We start from the raw sequence: 19,172 nt of genomic DNA, 5'->3' as shown, positions 1-19,172 counted from the left end.
TTTGAGAGCTGAGAGAGGGCACCAGGGTCTGGGTATTGGTGCATTGCAGAGCCCAATGCTGTTTGCCACAGACCAGACCATCTGTCTGGACACAGCAGTAAAGCCCACAGCACCTGCCCTGCTTACGTTTTGTCCAGGAAGTCCATCAGGGGCCGCAGCACAATCTCTGCATCCACAGTGTTGTTGTTCTTGTTGGCAGCCGCAGTCCCGTCTCCTTTCATCTGGTTCAGCTCCAAGCTCATCTGCCGCACACACTCCTCAATGACAGGCTGGAAGCTGGAAGGGACCAGAAAGGAGGGGATGGGGTGTTAGAATTCCTGCTCCGTGATTGCAGTCATGGGGTTTTTGTCTATCACATGATGGTGTATGTTTTGACTCCACAGAGTGGGAAGTGACGGAGACAGGATGTTTGTGTGTTACTGTATTCCGTGAAGTGGTGCCCCGCAAGACGAATGCCTCACAAGACGAAAAACTCGCTAGACGAAAGGGTTTTGCGGTTTTTGAGCTGCTTCGCAAGACGAATTTCCCTATGGGCTTGCTTCGCAAGACGAAAACGTCTTGCGTTTTTTGCAAGTTTGTTTCCTTTTTCTTAACACCGTTAATACAGTTGCGACTTGACTTCGAGGAGCAACTCATAGAACGCGGTGTGGTAGCCTTTTTTGAGGTTTTTGGTGATTTTTGAAGCTTTTCCAAAACTTTTCCGAAACCGTGCTTCGCAAGACGAAAAATTTGCTAGACGAAAAAACTCGCGGAACGAATTAATTTCGTCTTGCGAGGCACCACTGTATTGTCTTTTGTCCTTTTCCTCTTTGCTGTCTGATGCTAGAGAGAGAGGGAGCCACGTTGCAGTGCTCTGTGTGTGTTTATATGTAAATAAAGTAGATTAGCCACGGGATGCAAACTGAAAACACGCAACCTGAAGCAAACATAACATGAGGTATGACACTACTTCTGTTACTGAAACATACATGAATTTGTATCTGAGGCTGATTAATATTTACAGACTGAGGCAGCAGCAAAGCACAACACACTTGCTGCTCTAATAAGTTTAAATCCACACAGCAGTTGATGACTGAACTAACTGATAAAAACTGCCTCACTATATGACATTGCAAGTACTGGCGCCAAATATAGGGGGCACCCATACCACGACCTCCGAGGCAACGTCCAAGGCCCTGCAAAGTCTCTGACATGACTTCCAGTAGAAACCATTGGGTGCCATTGGGCACCCATAATCTGGGGCCCAAGTTGGCACCCCTGATCACAACATTCTATGCTACAACATTAGCCCTTTCCATGGTACTGTATTTTGGATGCACCAATTCCCACCCCCCGACAAGGGCCATTTCCCCTTCATCTAGTAGAAGTCTCTGGCACTCTGGATCTCTGGCTGTGGGGTAAAGGGCAGAGGCGAACCCAAGGGTGGGGCAGTGTCTGATGCAGAGAGGGCACTTGAGACCAGGTGTGATCCTGGGTGGGGGACATTTTGGCACTTGAGTTAAACAAAAATTGACACCCCACCCACCCAGAAGGGGTAAGTGAAGATCTACATCTGGAATGGGGGTGGGGGGAGATAAAGATCTACATCAGGATCTGCTACCCTGGTGGATCCTGCCACCTGAGGTGGTTGCCACACCTTGCCTCATGGGTGGGTCGGCCGTGGGGGGTTGAGGTTCCACAGTGGATCCACACCCAACCTCCCACCCCATTCTGAAAGCCTTTGGGAAAACCTGGCCATGCGCCATTCCACTCCGTCTTCCCCATCCCAGGTCAACCACATGACAAAAAAGCCCTTTGCACCCTAGAACAGGGGTCAGCAAACTGTCCCTCAGACCTCGTGGGGGGCTGGACTATACAGTATTTTTTTTGGGGGGGGAATGAACGAATTCCTATGCCCCACAAATAACCCAGAGATGCATTTTAAATAAAAGCACACATTCTACTTATGTAAAAACACGCTGATTCCCGGACCGTCTGCGGGCTAGATTTAGAAAGCGATTGGGCCGGATCCGGGCCTTAGTTTGCCTTCCCATACCCTAGAACATCTCATATATTATTTCCTTTAATGCATTTGACCCCTGCCTTTAGGAAAATCCCTGGTAAGGCAGATTTCTAAGGGACTTCCCAAGAGCTGGTGGCAAGGCAGGGACCGAAAAGTGCCCCCCCACAATGCTGTAGGGTATATAATGCAGCCCCACAAGTGTATGTCTGGGAGCGGCAATGAAGCAGGCCCATTACCTGGCGCCGTAGGTCACGCTGAGCTCATCCAGGACGCCACTGAGCTTGGCCTGCAGCTCTTTCAAGGCCTCGCTGGCCTCCGGGTCCAGCTGGAAAAAGGCAACGGTGAGGTTAGTTCCCCCTGCTTGGCTTCACCCGCTTCTTCTCTGCATCGGAATTAGTGGGAAGGAGGAGAAGGCATCCATCGCTTAGATGGCATTAATGGAAAACAAGCGTGGAAACCCTTCGAGGCTGTGTGGGGATGGAAGGTGAGACCCCAAACAGGACTTGAATTGACATAGGGCATGGCCCACTCTTAAAGTCCGTCTATACCCACCTCATTGGACTGGAGGGGGCATGGCCTGCCTCCGGGGGGGGGGGGGAGTGAGCTGCCATGTGCTTCCCCTTCCTCAGCCACCTGCTCAGGCTGTCTCTGGAAGCGCCTGGCAGAAGAAGCACAAAGGGCGAGGAGGGGCAGGAGGAGCTGCGCTCATTGGCTGAGGGGGATCCATGGAGGTGCCCGTCAAGCCAAACACAAAGGTGTCACCAGAGGCAAAGATGGCCTCCCCATGCCACGCCCTGCCTGGCTGGCTGCCTTTCCCCTCCCACTAAAGCGTGGCTGCAGCTCCCCATTTATTACGCAGCCTTCTAGGGCAGGCACCTGCCCTGCCCTGGGACTGAACTTGCTTAGAGGCCTTTTTTTAGATCGGGAGGGGATTCCACGCTGTTTTGCATTAGTGTAGAGAGAAGCAGAGCATCCAGCAATGAGGAGAAGAGCGTGGCAGACTCTACGGGTGTGGTTATTATTATTTTTGTGTGGAGCATGCTGTTTCTGGAGAAGGAAAGGAGGCTTCACAGGAGGGGGAGCTGTTCACTGTTAGCCCTTTGAGGGCATCAGGGCGGACCAACAAGAACCTGGACTGCCAGCACAGACTGCTTCTGGAGGAGGCCCAAGGGGCACAGCCTTGGCCCGCCGTCTGGGATGCAACCGCTGATGGAAGACAACCACGCCAGCCCCGTGGCCAGGGAGAATGGTGGTAGACGGGCTTTGCGTCGTGGAATGGGAGAGGGAGAAAGGGGTCCATGCACAGGCATTTTCGTTGCCCCACTGGCAGTGCAACACCCACCTACCCCCAGAGCCCCTTTTAGGCAAGGGAGGGGCCCAGCCCTTTTGGCCCTTGCAGTTCACAGACTCCCACTTCACTAAAGCAGCACTCAGATCCCATTTTGCTAAAAACATCACTATGATGGGAGTTCCAACTCCCTGTCTCCAAAGTCCCCTTTGGAGATGGGATACATCGGAAAGGGGACCAGTGCTACGAAGAGGGGGTCACACTACTGCAGCTTCTCTGGACACCAGCCCCAATGGCCCCCACACCACACTAGGCTTGGCTGTCCATCTGCATGGAGAGCATCTGCATGGTCACCTTGCATGATCCCAGGGAGCCCCACAATACTGGTGGGGCTTGCCTAACACATGGGCATGGGGTTGCGTGGCCTACAGAAGACCATTGCTCCTGGGGAAAGCCCTTCAGAAGCTGACATGGCAGGTGGGGCACAGGGAAGACTCTCCATTAGCAGCAGGGAGGCCCCGGAGAGCATTTGGTGGAACTGGCTTCCAAGGCAGGGATGGTGACCTGGGGAGGCCCTTCAGCCGGACTTGGAAGCCGGCAGGTGGGAGAGGGAGGTTTTCCCTGGGGAGCCATTGCTGGTCAGCAGCGCAGGCGGCAGCCGATGGGACGGACCAGCCAGTGGACTGACTGGGCACAGGAGAAAAGCTTCAGACGCATCCCATACACAGACTTTGGAGCACATGCTACTCTTGCTGGGTAATCAACTCTCTGCGCTGAGACCTGATCATCCACAGGCATTGCTAACCGTGATGCATCATTAATTGCTTTTCTGAAAATGCCCATATAGCCTACGTCACCCAAGGACAGGCAGGTAATTCAAACACAGAAAACAGCAAACTAAAGCAGTTGAGTGCAGATCCACGGGCCGCGCCGTGGAAGCCACAGAGGCCCCCTTCTAGCACTTGCTTAAGCCTCACGAAAGACAAGCAAGGAAGGGGAGCTTCCGTTTTGCGCATGCTCGGAGAAGAGGCCGGCTGTTGATTTCATGGAGGGCTGGCCTGGGGTGGGGGGAGGAGGCAGAGGCATTTGCATTGTGCCTCTGCCACGGATCCTTGGGCGGGTGCTGGGCCTGCTGCCTGCCCAGTCTGCATGCCCTTTAGTAAGAAAACAGAACAAAACAGAGCTCCCACACACGGAGCCTGACCCTTTCCTTTCACAGAAGAAGAAAGCTCCGCTCAGCTTTTCCCCCATGGAACTGAATGGGGCAGCCCTTGGGAGCTTCTGCTGAGATGGAAGGAGGCTTTCTCCAGCCTCAGTTGCTGAGGGGTAACATGGGGAAAACATGAGCACTCTTCTTCTTCTTCTTCTTCTTCTTCTTCTTCTTCTTCTTCTTCTTCTTCTTCTTCTTCTTCGAATCATAGAGTTGGAAGAGACCACAAGGGCCATCGAGTCCAACCCCCTGCCAAGCAGGAAACACCATCAGAGCACTCCTGACATATGGTTGTCAAGCCTCTGCTTAAAGACCTCCAAAGGCGGAGACTCCACCACACTCCTTGGCATAAGGAGGAAGAGAGGAGGCGAAGCTAAGCAAGAGCTTGACGTAGAAACGTAGGCTGCAAATTAGCGTAGAGCAAAATGTGGATTCTCTAAATCTGCAGGGCTTAAAAGCAGGTGAATGTGTGCTTGATTGTGGCCATTGCTGGTGGCTTGGAAGTTTTCAATTCCCTCAGGAGGTCCACTGTGTGCATGTGCACAAGCGTGCCTTGCCCTCCTCCCTCCCAGCATTAGAAAAATGTGCCTCTTGGCCACATCCTTCCTTCCCTCCTTCCTTTCTCAACTGGGACTTTAATTTGTGATATCCCAAACAGCCCCTGCAGTGAAGCTGTCTGATGCCCTCTTCTTCCGCTCCTGCCCAGGCGTGACGTCCAAGTCTGTTCATTTATCCAGTTGCTTTCAAATGAATTAAATCAGCTTAAACCCCAGTGCTTTGGTTTACAGCCGCATTGCCTGTTTGTTTGTTTGTTTGTTTGTTTTTAAAGCAAACAGTCGTCCTCCCCCCCTCCAGCAAGTCTTCATGGCCTTTGCATTCTAAAAAAGAAGCCATCCGTTTGTCCACTGAAAGATCTGGACTCCAATCTTTCTGGTGACTTAGGATTTGTTGATGAAGCACAGACACATAGCACCTCAGTAGTGCAAGGGCTCTGAGCCGCCCAAGGAGGAGGAGAAGGAAGAGGAGGAGGAGGAAGAGGAGAAGGAGGAGGAGGAATAAGAGAAGGTGCGCTTACTATCACAAACCTCAAAAGAGAACCGCTCTCCTTCTTGCTTCTGCTCATGGAATGGCAAGTTAAAGGTATTGGACAAAGACAGGACGACAGATTACAGACAAGCAGTGGGCACCCCCTGACTCCCCTTCCACTCCCCACCTGCCCACAGAAAGCAAACCACCAGCCCAGCTGGAAACAGACACATCACCAAATGGAGTCACAAGATGGCCTAGCAGGAGCCATAAGGAGGAAGAGGTGCCAGGAGGAGGCAGGAGACCAGAAGGGAACACACAGTGGGCAGTGCCAGTCGCACACCACAGATAATGGCCTATCCAAGGACGTGGCTTTCTCTCCCAGCTCAAATGTCTCAAGCCCCATCCCCCAAAAAGAGAGGATGAGCCAATGGCAGATGGAAAAACCAGCAAGTCCAACGCAGACTTTGTGCGGGCTGTCTCCTTTTTTTTTTTTGAAAAAGCACAGGACATATTCTTTGTTCCCTGGCTTAACCCATTTTGGCTGCAAAAAGGGGAAATCTCAACAAAACGCAGGGAACAAATGTGCTCCCATAGCAGGAAGACTGCCGAATCTGGAGCGACTCTCCTGTCCACATAATTTCCTCTCCTGGGATGGCAGGGCCAGAGCGGCCTTTCTAAGCTCCTAGGCTAGGGAGGCAGTCACGGAACACAGTTGGTGGCTCTGCAGACACCTGTCAATCAAAAGCAGGACCGGAACGAGATGCAGGCACCCCTGACGGGCCTACGGATGCCTGAAGCAGCCTAAACCTCCTTCATATTTTGTTTCTCTTGGCAGAGCTCAAGGGTCAAAGCACACAAGCCACGACAACTCACCTCTTTGCCCCCCATGGCTTCAAACATCTTCTCGAGCAGAACTCGCAGTTGCTGGATGTTGTTCATCAAGATACAGGGCTATGAAGGAAAGACACAGCATGGATTTATTTAACTCTACCAGGAGCTGTGATCCGGCCCCAAAACAGTGCCAAGTCTGGCCAGGCAGCCCTAATGGAGGAGGAGGGTTTTGGAACGGCATCTTGGGGCTTGAGGGGTGACCCTACCTCTACCCCCAGCCCAAGGTGCTGAAGAAAGAGAGGCCCCCTCCCCTGTTTATTTTGGGGTTTGTTTTTATGTTTATGTATTTTGTGGTCATTTGGTGTAGTGGTTGGGAGACCAGGATCTGAATCCCCACTCAGCCATGAAACTCTCTGGGTGACTTTGGGCCACCCAATGCCTCTCAGCTGAACCTGCCTCACAGAATTGTTGTGTGGCTTAAATGAGGAAGGGGAGAGCTATGTACACCACCTGGAGCTCCTTGGAGGAAAAGGTGGAATGTTAATGCTAATAATGCTAATAATAATAATGCTAATAATAATGCAAATAAAGTGAATAATAATAATAATAACAATAATTTTATATTGTATTTTTACAGTGAAGTGCCCTGAGATCTATGGATGAAGGGCACTACAGTGGTACCTCGGGTTAAGAACTTAATTCGTTCTGGAGGTCCGTTCTTAACCTGAAACTGTTCTTAACCTGAGGTACCACTTTAGCTAATGGGGACTCCCGCTGTCGCTGCGCGATTTCTGTTCTCATCCTGAAGCAAAGTTCTTAACCCAAGGTACTATTTCTGGGTTAGCAGAGTCTGTAACCTGAAGCATATGTAACATGAAGCGTATGTAACCCGAGGTACCATTGTATAGAAATTTACTACTGCTACTACTACTACTACTACTACTACTACTACTACTACTACTACTACCCTTTTATTGATTTACCACTTCTCTATACCGTTCCAAAAAGTTCAGGGTGGTGTACATGGGGCTGTCCTTTTAGCCATCACAACAACGCTACGAGGTGGGGCAGGATGAAAGTGACTGCTCCAAAGTCCCTTCATGGCTGACTGCAGCCTGGGCCTCCACAGTCTCAGCCTAGAACACTGTCCATTAAGTGACACTGGCTGGCTCAACAGTCCCGAGCTCAAGGGACAGAGTAGCTGCCCTGGCCTAAAGCAGCTCAGGAGATCAATGAAGAGGGTGCTTAACCCTTTTCTCTCATTCATCCGAATCGTTTCCCTGAAGCTGCTACTTGGAGATGGGGGTGGGGGTGGAGGGAGGCAGCATCTATAAAAGTGTGGCATCTATATTACCCCCCTCCCCACCCAATCTGTGGTTAAAAGCAGCTTCAGGAAGACAATTGGGGAAAGGCTCAATTGCCTCTCCCAGAGCGCCCCTTCCCCAGAGCTGCTGCATGGGCCTGCTAATTAGGAAAAGCTAATGAGTCATGGCTCTCTCTCATCTGGTCCCTGGAAGGAGCCGCTGACTCAGCCTCCCCAAGGACAGGAAGCCACCTGCCCTCCACCTGGCCAGCCTCTCCCCTAAGAGATCGCGCGCCGCCCTCCACACAGAACCTGTTTCACCCCAACCTGCCGGGATCGTAGGACAGCACGTTAAGAAGAAATTAAATTTCACTCACCAAATTTTCTTTATCGCAATAAGAGCTGAAATCGTTTGTAATAATTACAGCGTACTGAACAAGCACTTTATGGATCGTCTGGGGGGAAAAGCACACACACAAAAGAGCAGCAGTAAGTGTCACAACTCCACGGGGGGGGGGGGGGCTTCAGTCCTTGGAGCAGAAGAGCCAAGCCTCACCCCAGACCCCCTGGCCAAGGAATTAAGCTCCCTGCCACTTGGTCCAGAGTGGGGCTATTGCCTTTGGCCCAAAGGAGCATCAATAAGTGGGTATGTTCCTAGGGATGGAACTCTCTCTGGCAATGTCGTTTTCTCCCAGTTTCTCACTTCTCCAGGCTTTAATTATTTTCTGCAGCTATCTGCTATTTTTGTCTGTGCGCCCCACCACAATTCACGGAAACTTAGGCCATGGCTTTGTTGCACCCCACCCCGTCAGAAATCTGCTCTTAACTCCTGAAACAGGGGGAAATTGAGGAAAGGGGCCTAGCAGAGGTGGAGCAATCTGCTCTGGTACCCGGAGTGGTGCTTGTCCCAGGGGGAGTGGCACACATCCCAGGGGTGCATGGCGAGTGACGCGCACCCTGGGAGGCGATGCCAATCAGGGGTCGGCATTTTGTCGACCTGGGGCGTACCGCCCCCGACCCCGCCTCGGAACACCCCCGGGGCCTAGGACCCCCTGGTTGCTTAACAACCAGGAGTGCATAACCATAAGAACAGCAATAACACAAGGACCGGCTCTTCCCATATGAACTGACCAAGACCCTGCAATACTCATCTAATAATAATCATAATAAATTTTATTTATACCTCGCCGGCCAGGACCGGGCTCAGGGCAGTTAACATCAAAATAAGATGCATTAAAAACATAACTCAAACAATCGATTAATATACAGCTTAAAATCAAATTTGGAGCAGAATACAATCAGATGGAACTATAGGGGATGGGAACATTGAGGGCTCACCACCTGAGGCCCTTCTTTGTCTGCCTCCTCCCTGAGAGTCTGGAGGGGGGCAACGCGTGGACAGGCCTCTTCTGTGGTAGCTCCCCGCTTGTGCAATGCACTCCCCAGGGAGTCTCACCTGGGGCCTTCATTAAGTGCCAGGCAAAAATATTTTTATTCCCACAGGGAATTAATTAAAAATCGATGGCCTTTTAAACTGTGTGTTGGGGTGGTGGTATTGTTTTGTTTGTTATTATGCCATGTATTTTTTCTTTGTATATAGTCAAAAGGCCTGTGATGCTCGGATGAAGGGTGGTATATAAATTTAATAAAATAAACAACATAAGCATGGCATTTCCATCTTTGTTGAGCCAACACTGGGCCGGGCAGACTCTGCCAGACTAAAGCAGCTTTGCCCCTCCAAGGCAGCAAGCCTCTCGTGCCCTCTCCTGTCCCATGGATGAGGGCCTAGTTACCTAGATAAGGTGTGGCTGACCTAACACACACAGCTCTTATCCTGGACAGACATGACATCTAAAGGGAGAATTTCAGGACGTCACAGGGCTGGAAAAGTGGAGATTTCCTCTCTGACAGGGCAACAAGCAAAAGCTGAAGAATGCCAGCGAGGCTTAATATACAAGGCTACAGATTAAAACACCACAGGGACAAAACGTGACTCCTCCCTCACAAACCCCAAGCTGCGCAGAGGATGCAAATCTACCTTAGAAAACCTTCTCATGAGATGAGAGAGAGCTTCTGGATTTGGGCACTCCAGCTTCTTTATGATCTCAAAACTCTGGTTGAGCTGCGTGAAGACGTCCACCACCGAGCAGGAGAAAAGGGCATGGTCCGATGTTCGCTGGAACTACACAGACACCACAACACACAAGGACACACGGTTAAAGGGCGCTTGTGCCAGGTGTGTGGCTTCCCGGCTGGAGGCTCTTCTTCTCCGCCTATTCATTCTTTCCACTTTTCTCCAGAAAGTGAACCCCAGACACACCCAAACAGCCACAGCAGCACCAGCCGTGGTTCCTCAGCCGAGCACACCAGGAGTGCAGCACAGACTGAGCAACCCACATATGAAAGAACGGGGCTTTGGGAAATCTGCCATCTAAATAGGTCATCAAGCAGCAATAGGGTCGTGTAAGGTTTGCATTCAGTGCTGCGTTGAGGCTGCTACGCTCTGTGGCGGCACACACAGATCTTTCTCCTCACTCGTGGCGGTGGGGGTGGGGTGGGCAGTTCCTGGCCATGATTCCCTCTGCTGCTTCTGCAGAAAGATGCCCTTTTTACAGGATAATGCCTGGCTACAGCTACTGCCTTAATTATAGCTCTCTGGATAGGATTGCAAATGCTGTCACAGCAAATCAATGAAAGGGGCATTTTTGTCCAATAAAAAATTCCTCCTCCTCTAGTTTTCGCCTAGCAAAACAAGCCACTCTCAAATCTCTCCATGGTGGGGGAATAAGAGAGGAACAGGGCAAGGCAATAATCCATGTTTGCTGTGCAACAGGAAGTGCAGATGGGAGTAGGCAGGTGCATTTATTTACCTCAGGCACCATGTTATATGTCAAGAAGCCTCTTGGCTCTAGGCTGCTGTGGATTGAGTGAGTGGGCCTCAGGACCACCGCCCCATCCCCCAAAGTGCCCCCTGCCTCAGATCCTCCCCCACTTCACAGCTCTGCTCACCCCGTCCTTCTTGTCTCTTCCCAGCGCACCGTGAAGAAACTCCATGGAGACGTCCTCGTTCTCATCCAGCCACTGCATGACAAAAGGCTCAAACCACCTAGGGAGGGAGGAAGGCGGCTGCTTCACCCACATTCTTGTTTTTCAGACAGTCAACACAGGTTCCTCCTTGTGCCTGAACGTGCGCAGAGTGAAGCAGCCTTGATGCAAAGGATATGGCGCCTTGGGAGTGGCTCAAGGCAACCCTCAGCCCTGCAGCCCTGAAACTCCCCTGGCTGCAGTATTGTGGCATCCACAGTTGGGGGATTCCAAGGTTAGGGGGATAAAGGGCTGCATTATGACTAAACTGTCAGACTGGAGAGGGTGGGGTCTTTTGGCCTGCCTTGATTCCCAGCCTCAGCTCTCCACCCGCCCTTGCCCAAACAGGATTCCACATTTTGCAGGAGAGCAGGGAAAGAGTGGCAGCTTTTATAAGGGAGAAATTGAAATACAGTGGTACCTCGGGTTAAGTACTTAATTCATTCCGGAGGTCCGTACTTAACCTGAAACTGTTCTCAACCTGAAGCACCACTTTAGCTAAGGGGGCCTCCTGCTGCTGCCGCGCCGCCGGAGCACGATTTCTGTTCTCATCCTGAATCAAAGTTCTCAACCTGAAGCACTATTTCTGGGTTAGTGGAGTCTGTAACCTGAAGCATCTGTAACCTGAAGCGCATGTAACCCGAGGTACCACTGTACTTTATTGTCACTTGTACAACTTGTATACAGTGAGATTACACGAGCACCCCTCCCCCACTCAGCTCTCTTAGTCTTAATTCCCCTCGTTTACTGACGAAAGTCAGTTGCCCTGTTGTTATCTTTTCATTCAGCAGCCTAACAGCCTACGAATAGAAGCTGTTCTTTACCCTGTTGGTGCAACTAATCATGCTTCTAAATCTTCTGCCTGAGGGCAGGAGGTCAAGAAAGTGCCCGCCAAGGTGTGAATCATCCCTGAGAATTTTCCTCACACTCCTGAGGAAATAGTTCTTCTGCTATTTCATCCAGCGGATTCACAGGACAGCCCATAATATCTTGTGCTGTATTCACCACCCTCTGTAGGCACTTCCTATCAGATGATGTCAAACCAGTGGACCACACCTGGAATTCCAAGAAGCAACACAACAAATATGGCATGCAGCTGAGTGTATGTGTGTGTGTGTGGGGGGGGATGCTGAATGAATGGAAAGGAAAAACCAGTCCCGGGCCTGCTGGATCAGGCCAATGGCCCATCTAGTCCAGCCTCCTGTTCTCAGGGTGACCAACCAGATGCCAAGGGAAACCAGCAAGGGGGATTTGAGCACAATAGCACTTTCCCCTCCCTTCCAGCAACTGGTATCCAGAAGCGAGCATAGCCATCCCAGCTAGCAGCCATCAATAGCTCTCTCCTCCAGGCTGAAGAATTTCCAGAATTGCCACAGCCTCCACACTTCTCCAAGGGGGTGGCTATGCAGTCTGCATGATGTGGGCAGAAGCCTCCAGGCGGGAGGACGGCAGCAGCAGGTGTTGCCTTCATCCTGGGAGGAGCCACCCAGAGCCCGTCTGGAGCTTCTTCCAGCCTTGTGTCTCCCCACTCCCCCATTAATATTCTGATGCCTGCAAGAGGTTTTAAGTATAATTGCTGAAAAGCCCCTTCCTGAGAAACTGATTGCCTTTTCTCTGCAAAAGGTTCCCTGAGAAATAAAGAAGTCAGGGGAAAGACATTTAGAGTCTTTTAAAGTTCTAAGTGCACCTTAACACAAATGGACTCCGGTTTAAAGGATGTGCCGGATGAATATTTAAAGAAAACTGAGCCCAACAAGCAGAATAAAAGCTCCAGAATGTTCTTCCTCCCCCCAACTATTCCCCCCCCCCACTTACAGAGAGTATTCAGGCACTGCATCTCTGAACGAGGGGAGTTCGCGCACATATTCATTATAAAACCATTTCACTTTGAAGTGCAAATTCATATAATCTGTGCTCTTGCATAACCGTTGCTTTTCATGCTCTGTAATGGAACACAGAAAAATAAAAATAACATATTTAATAAAGTTCCAGCTGTAAATAAAATTACAGAGTCGCCGTGCACATTTTAGACCCAGCAAAATAAATCCTAATGGCCTTTTAACATCTGAGATCTGCTTAGGTTTCAGAATTGCTTTGTGCTCATTGATCTAAGGCAGGGGTCAGCAACCTTTTCCAGCCATGGGCCGGTCCACCGTCCCTCAGACCATGTGGTGGGCCGGACTATGTTTTGACAAAAAAAATGAACAAATTCCTATGCCCCACAAATAAACCAGAGATGCATTTTAAATAAAATCACAGATTCTACTCATGTAAAAACACACTGATTCCTGGACCGTCTGTAGGCTGGATTGAGAAGGCGATTGGGCCGCATCCAGCCCATGGGCCTTAGGTTGCCTACCCCTGATGTAAGGTGGTACAAAACCCACAAGTGAGTCACAGGACTGAAACAGTTAAGGAAAGAGAGTCACAGAGCACTGGACCTCATGGAAAAAGCAGACCCACTGCAGAGATGGGCTGTGCCTCCCACGAGAAGGGCTGAAGGCAGATATACCTTGTGTGCAAAATTCCTCAGGTTCAATCCTCAATGGCATCTATAGGCCAGGATGAGAGAGGGAGGGTCTGGAGAGCCACTGCTGCCAGCCAGTGTAGGCCATACTGAGCTAGAAGAACCAATTGCCTGACTTGGGATAAGGCAGCTTCCTATATTCCCAACAGCCAGAGAGGACTCAAGTAAGTGAGCCAAGTCAATGCCAGAGGGCCGAGACACCCGTCAAGAGGTCTCCCTCTCTGATGGGCAGCCTGCTTAAGCTCAGGAGAGTGGAGAGAAACCTGTGAGTGTCTGGCGTGTGCCACAAGGTCACCAAGAGAGGCCTTCTTATGGACTCCCTGAGTCCACCCTGGAGACTCACCAAAGCCTCAGGCTGAATCTTTCTCATAAGAGCTGCAAGATCTGAGCTGGCTGCAATGGGCCTGCTTTAAGACTCATAGAACTCTAGAGTTGGAAGATACCCTGAGGTATCAACCCCCTGCAATGCAGGAATCTCAACTAAAGCATCTGTGACAGTTGGCTTATTCCTCTTGCCCTGCTATTTCCCCCCAGGGAGAACTGCTCTTTAGCATTCAATCAGAGCAAGCAGCAATTCGGGTTTGTATGGATTGCTGTTGGTTCCAGTTTAGAGCTGAAGAGTAGGTTTTCCGGGGGAAAGCAATGGGACAAGGGGAAAAGCCCTCGGACCCGTACCAAGAAAGCATGCGTCAAGCAGAAAATAGTTTGGACTCGAGCTTTCTAGGCATGGGACGAGTAGAAGTGTGGATAAGGCCTGTGCTCTTGGTCCTGAGCCCCTTGGACTCTGGGGAAGGGTCTAGAAACCAAACCAGACCCTGCAAGTAAATGCCGACTCAGTTCTGAGTGACCCAACTTGCCTGCTCATAAGAGACTTGCCATGCAAGATTTGTTTTTCCCTGGGCCACTGGGCGGAGCAGTGGCAAGAGTGACCTTTGAGTCAGCCTATGTGCTTGCTGGTGCACCTGAAGAGGCTCTGTTCAGCTTGATCCCATCAATGCAAGCACCTCCTGTGCTCAGGTCCTGCCTCTAAGCCCCTCCATCAAGGCTCACCTGGAGTACTCCACCTGGAGTACTGTGTCCAGTTCTGGGCACCACAATTCAAGAAGGACACTGACAAACTGGAACGTGTCCAGAGGAGGGCAACCAAAATGGTCAAAGGCCTGGAAACGATGCCTTATGAGGAACGGCTAAGGGAGCTGGGCATGTTTAGCCTGGAGAAGAGGAGGTTAAGGGGTGATATGATAGCCATGTTCAAATATATAAAAGGATGTCACATAGAGGAGGGAGAAAGCTTGTTTTCTGCTGCTCCAGAGAAGCGGACACGGAGCAATGGATCCAAACTACAAGAAAAAAGATTCTGCCTAAACATTAGGAAGAACTTCCTGACAGTAAGAGCTGTTCGACAGTGGAATTTGCTGCCAAGGAGTGTGGTGGAGTCTCCTACTTTGGAGGTCTTTAAGCAGAGGCTTGACAACCATATGTCAGGAGTGCTCTGATGGTGTTTCCTGCTTGGCAGGGGGTTGGACTCGATGGCCCTTGTGGTCTCTTCCAACTCTATGATTCTATGATTCTATTCTAAGGCTGCTTCCAGGAAAGAAGGAACAGGAGGGTGGCGCTGCGCAGCTCTTTGGATGGGGCCCACTAGAACTCAGATCACTTTCAAAAGGTGTCACCTTGCAAATGATGATAAAGGATCTGTGCCCCTAATTCAATCCGTATGTAAATAAGGTTTGTGGTGTGGTTGCTAATGTGTTGGTGCATTTCATTTGGTGTGTGTGTGTACAATGCTCCTATTGCTCATTTCCAGAGAAGCTTTTTCAATTCAGGTAGTGAGATGCCAAAAGCTCTGCTTGATGAAGACAGATGTCCAGGCGGTTCAATTTCTCACTTCCAAAACAGCTCTGTCCTTTTGGATCGACTTTTTTTCTCCAGCAATTTTGTCCTTTGCAGACCTGCAGGCTGAAGTTCTAATTAAGAGTGGCAAACTTTGTTAACAATTGCTTCAGGAGAAACACGGCACATACAGTTCCAAGTCAACAGCCACCCACATTTTTCCTTGGGGGAAGATCTGGGTGAAGTTCTTGCACTGCAATCTTATTTATGAGCCAAATCCATTTTCCTACCCAGGTATGTAGCTAGGAATGGCCGGTCCAATTTCTGTCCAGGTAAACGGCTGCATTGCTGACAATAAAAATAAACTGCAGGATATTTATTTATCGGGAAGTATCGGAAGTTTTTAATATTTGATATTTTTGTATGTTTTTATATGTGTTGGAAGCCGACCAGAGTGGCTGGGACAACCCAGCCAGATCGGTGGGGTGTGTGTGTGTGTGTTGATGTTAATTGTATTGCAACAGTTGAACCACCTTCCATCACTGCTAATATGGTTAAATGCAGTAAATGAATGGAAGAGCAAGGGGAGAGCCTTGCTGGATCAGACGGGGGGAGGGGGGAGCTCATACAGCCTCCAGTTCTCTCACAGTGGCCCATAATGGGATGCTTGCTTGAGGGCAACTATTGCCGTCTCCTCAGCTGCTCTGGCACTCACAAGTGGTGCAACAGGCGACAACAACCCTCCAGGGCTGGCCTTGGTCTCTTTTATGGCCTCAGGGACAGGGGGCCAGTTGGAAGGCCCCTTTCCTGAGCCAAACTCAAGACCCTGACAGAAGGCACAGGAGGCACATCCTGCAAAACCTTTGGAGCCAGGCGCATGGGTAAGCCTATCTCCTCTGCAGCGTTCACATTATGCAAAACTGCATTGCTCTGCCAGAACAAAATATTGATGCCAACTACAGCCAATTAAACATACCAGCCTTGTTCAAAAGCACCCTGGCCAAGATAGGTGGGCACAGCTCCAGCAGTGGCTTTGCTTGTGGAGGAGGTCCTTGTTTATGCTCAAAGGACTCTTTCGTTCTCCCTCCCAGCTGTTCCCTTCTTACCACTTAGGTTTAACAGCCACAGGACAGGATGAGGTATGAGTGCTGTTTGGTGGCTGCGGCCCAAGGAAGACCTGGGACAGCTCAGTCAGTGGAGCATGAGAGTCACATTGGGTAAAAGATTCCTGAATTTCAGGGGGTTAGATGACCCCAGAGGTCCCTTCATCTCTACAATTCTATGAGCAGGTTCTGCCAGCAGCCACTCTCTAAATGGTCCCAGCACTGGAAGTGAATGTTCTGCAGCTTCCCAGGTATGCCTTGACCCACCTCCTGCCTGAAAGAGGCTTTGAACCCCATCCGGCCTAAGAAAAAGCAGGCAGTGGCAATTTTGAGGTTGTGCAGGACACACCCGTGAGAGAGGAGCCTGCTGACCGAGAGAGCCACTGGGGACTCCCTGGTGAAAGAGCTTCCCAAGTCTGAGCCTGTTGTAGTTCTCCCGGCTGGGGCTGCCACACAGTTGGGATCCTCCTCAAGCTTCTCTTGATCAGGGCAAGAGACCTGAGCTCCTTCCACTGCCCCTTATGAACAAGGCAGGGGCACAAATGAGCAATTCAAGTTCAGGGAAGGGGGAACCTCAGGCCCCTGCCCCATGAATGCTCTCTTCTATCTTCTCTTCGAGAGTATTTTGCCCCCGAAGCTCTCCTTAGGCTACACCCCTTATCTCCAGGCCACACCCATCACTAACTCACCTCCTGCGGTAATTTTGCTGGTCTGGAATGTGTCTGTGAGCAAGGATCAGGCCTCTTGCTTGCTTGGAAGTGTGTGTGTGTGTGTGTGTGTGTGTACAGAAACCTCAGAACTTTTGCGTGGACAGGATGTAGCCTACAGTACAAAGTTTTGAGTCACATTCATTGCTCTGCCTAGTCTGTGTTTGGCCTAACCTGCATTTGTCTCCATCCCAGTTCCCCACTGGTATGAGGCCTTTGGAAGGTTGACCAAGAGGGAATGTGGTCCTTTGGCTTAAAAAGCTCTCACTGTCCCCATGCCAGCATAATTTGAAACACCCCCTCACTGTGAGCTGGATGGCACCCAGCAAGATGCCCCCTATCAGTGGCGTAGCATGGGTTGTCAGCACCCGGGGCAAGGCAAGTAATTTGCGCCCCCCTAACCCGTGGATTTTAGCACTCGAGTCTCTTCCAATAGAGAGCTGCGAGTGTGAGTGCACCCCCCCCAGATGTTGCGCCCAGTGCGGCCGGCCCCCCCTGCACCCCCCACGCTACGCCACTGCCCCCTATCTAGGTGTGAAATTGGCCAGCAAGGAGTGTTTTTTCCCCTTCTGCTTCCATCAACAACATGGCAAGTGCCAAATGGATTGTCCCTCCATCAAATGGCTTGGAAGGTCTCCATGACAACCAAGTTCCAAAGAAGCCTTCAAGTCTTCTGGAAGAAAAGCGCAAGGACATAATCCATCTGCATCCAAACTCTCAAGGTGACTGGCAAGACTCCCTCTGCCCTTCTCCGGTGCCAGCATTATTTATTTATGCTTGTTTTCCTCCTTCAAAGAGGAGGCATTTTTTTGTTCCAAAATAAAAAAAACAATCTGTCATTTTGGGAAGGATATCTGAAAATGTGTGTAAACAAGACTGCCCGCTTCCACTTAGAAATATAATGGAAATGCCACAGATCTCCATTCTGGAGAGCCCTGACTAAGCCAGTGTTGTGTAGTGGTTAAGAGTGTTGATGAGGACCTGAGAGACCAGGATTCAAATCCTTGCTTAATGGGGAGGGAAAAAGCCATGTATGTCACCTTGAGCTGTTTGGAGGAAAGGTCGGATATAAACAAATAAAAATAAAAATAAAATAATAATCAAGCATGTGCTTCAATTACTAGCAAATAAAATAGTTCCAATTCTGATGGGATTTAAAGGGAAGTATCTAAAATGAAATATTTTCTGCTGGTTGCTATTGCAGCACTAGAGTTAGGGTAGTTCCCACACACAGGGCTTCAAGCCAAGGGGGTGCAAAACAACAACAACAACAACAACAACAACAACAACAACAACAACAACAACAACAACTATATTTACATAGGAACTTACTGAGAAGATCCAATAAAAAGCAACAGTATAAAAAGGAATCATTGTGAAAATAGGAAATATAGGAGATGCCAATTTTGTCTTTGCTCAGGGTGCCACAATACCAAAATCCGCCCCTGCCTTCAGAGATTTTGTATTTAAATGGCGTCTCTCGGATGTCTTTCCTTCCCCCAGTTCTGGTCTGTAATGCAGGGAGGGCTGCTCTGAATTCTCCAGGGCTAACGGCAGATTGGGGTGGAACTTACTAGCTCCCATCCACTGACACATCCTGGGCTCAGATGAGAGAAGCACCCATCTCAGATGCCACATCCAGACAAACTGCCACAACCATCTCAGGGCAGCCGAGTGGGTGTTTCTTGGGCCCTAAGCCCCTCTTCATTTGGTAATGCTGCACAGAGGAAGAAACTCTGCTTTCCCGTATTATATTTCCGGCTCCTCACCCCGATGACTGCCAGCAGGATGTTTTTGCACATGTTCCTCAAGGGACGCAGCATCTCTCAGGCTTCTAGCAACAGGCTTGGCTGTGAGACGAACACGAGACCCACTTCATCATCATGATGACTCCCTGTCTGCCTCGACAGGCAGAGACAAACGGCACAGATGCAGATCAGCTGTTCCCTGCCAGCGCTGACTCTTCATGGTGCAACTCTGGAGCGCAGAAGGAGGCTGGCGACCATTGCCCAGACACCCGTGAAGGAGTTCACCCATGGCCAAAACCCATGCAAAGCAGCCGGCCTGCAAAGGCTCCTTCCTTCTTCCCTGAGCCTTGCAAAGTGGAATGGCTGCCGGTTTGTCGGACACTGGTACTGTCTCTGGCTGCACAGAGAATGAGGCGATGCCCAAAGCCGCAAGGCCTCAAAGCAGGGCTCATTCAGGCCGCAATCAGTGGCACAGTGGAGGCCGCTTTTGCACCTGCAATGGATGTC

At 50.3% G+C, this 19,172-nt stretch overlaps 1 protein-coding gene across 2 annotated transcripts in view; it reads right to left on the bottom strand.

The window, feature by feature from the left end:
- UNC13C (unc-13 homolog C) overlaps nt 1–19,172 on the bottom strand; it is a 135,763-nt gene that overhangs the window by 18,046 nt on the left and 98,545 nt on the right. The window contains exons 19-26 of one of the 2 annotated variants that reach the window (XM_083475499.1): nt 12,563–12,689; nt 10,673–10,769; nt 9,702–9,845; nt 8,041–8,118; nt 6,403–6,480; nt 5,586–5,615; nt 2,239–2,327; nt 127–276 (exon numbers count right to left, since the gene is read on the bottom strand). In XM_083475499.1, the coding sequence (XP_083331625.1) occupies nt 127–276; nt 2,239–2,327; nt 5,586–5,615; nt 6,403–6,480; nt 8,041–8,118; nt 9,702–9,845; nt 10,673–10,769; nt 12,563–12,689 (793 nt within the window). The remainder of the gene's footprint in view (nt 1–126; nt 277–2,238; nt 2,328–5,585; nt 5,616–6,402; nt 6,481–8,040; nt 8,119–9,701; nt 9,846–10,672; nt 10,770–12,562; nt 12,690–19,172) is intronic. The other variant, XM_083475500.1, reaches the window with a different exon arrangement.

This window comes from Podarcis liolepis (genome assembly GCF_965112155.1).
Source record: "Podarcis liolepis genome assembly, chromosome: 14".
Taxonomy (NCBI): Eukaryota; Metazoa; Chordata; class Lepidosauria; order Squamata; family Lacertidae; genus Podarcis; species Podarcis liolepis.
Note: the sequence above shows the minus strand (reverse complement) of the source record. Positions and strands in the feature narration are given on the sequence as shown.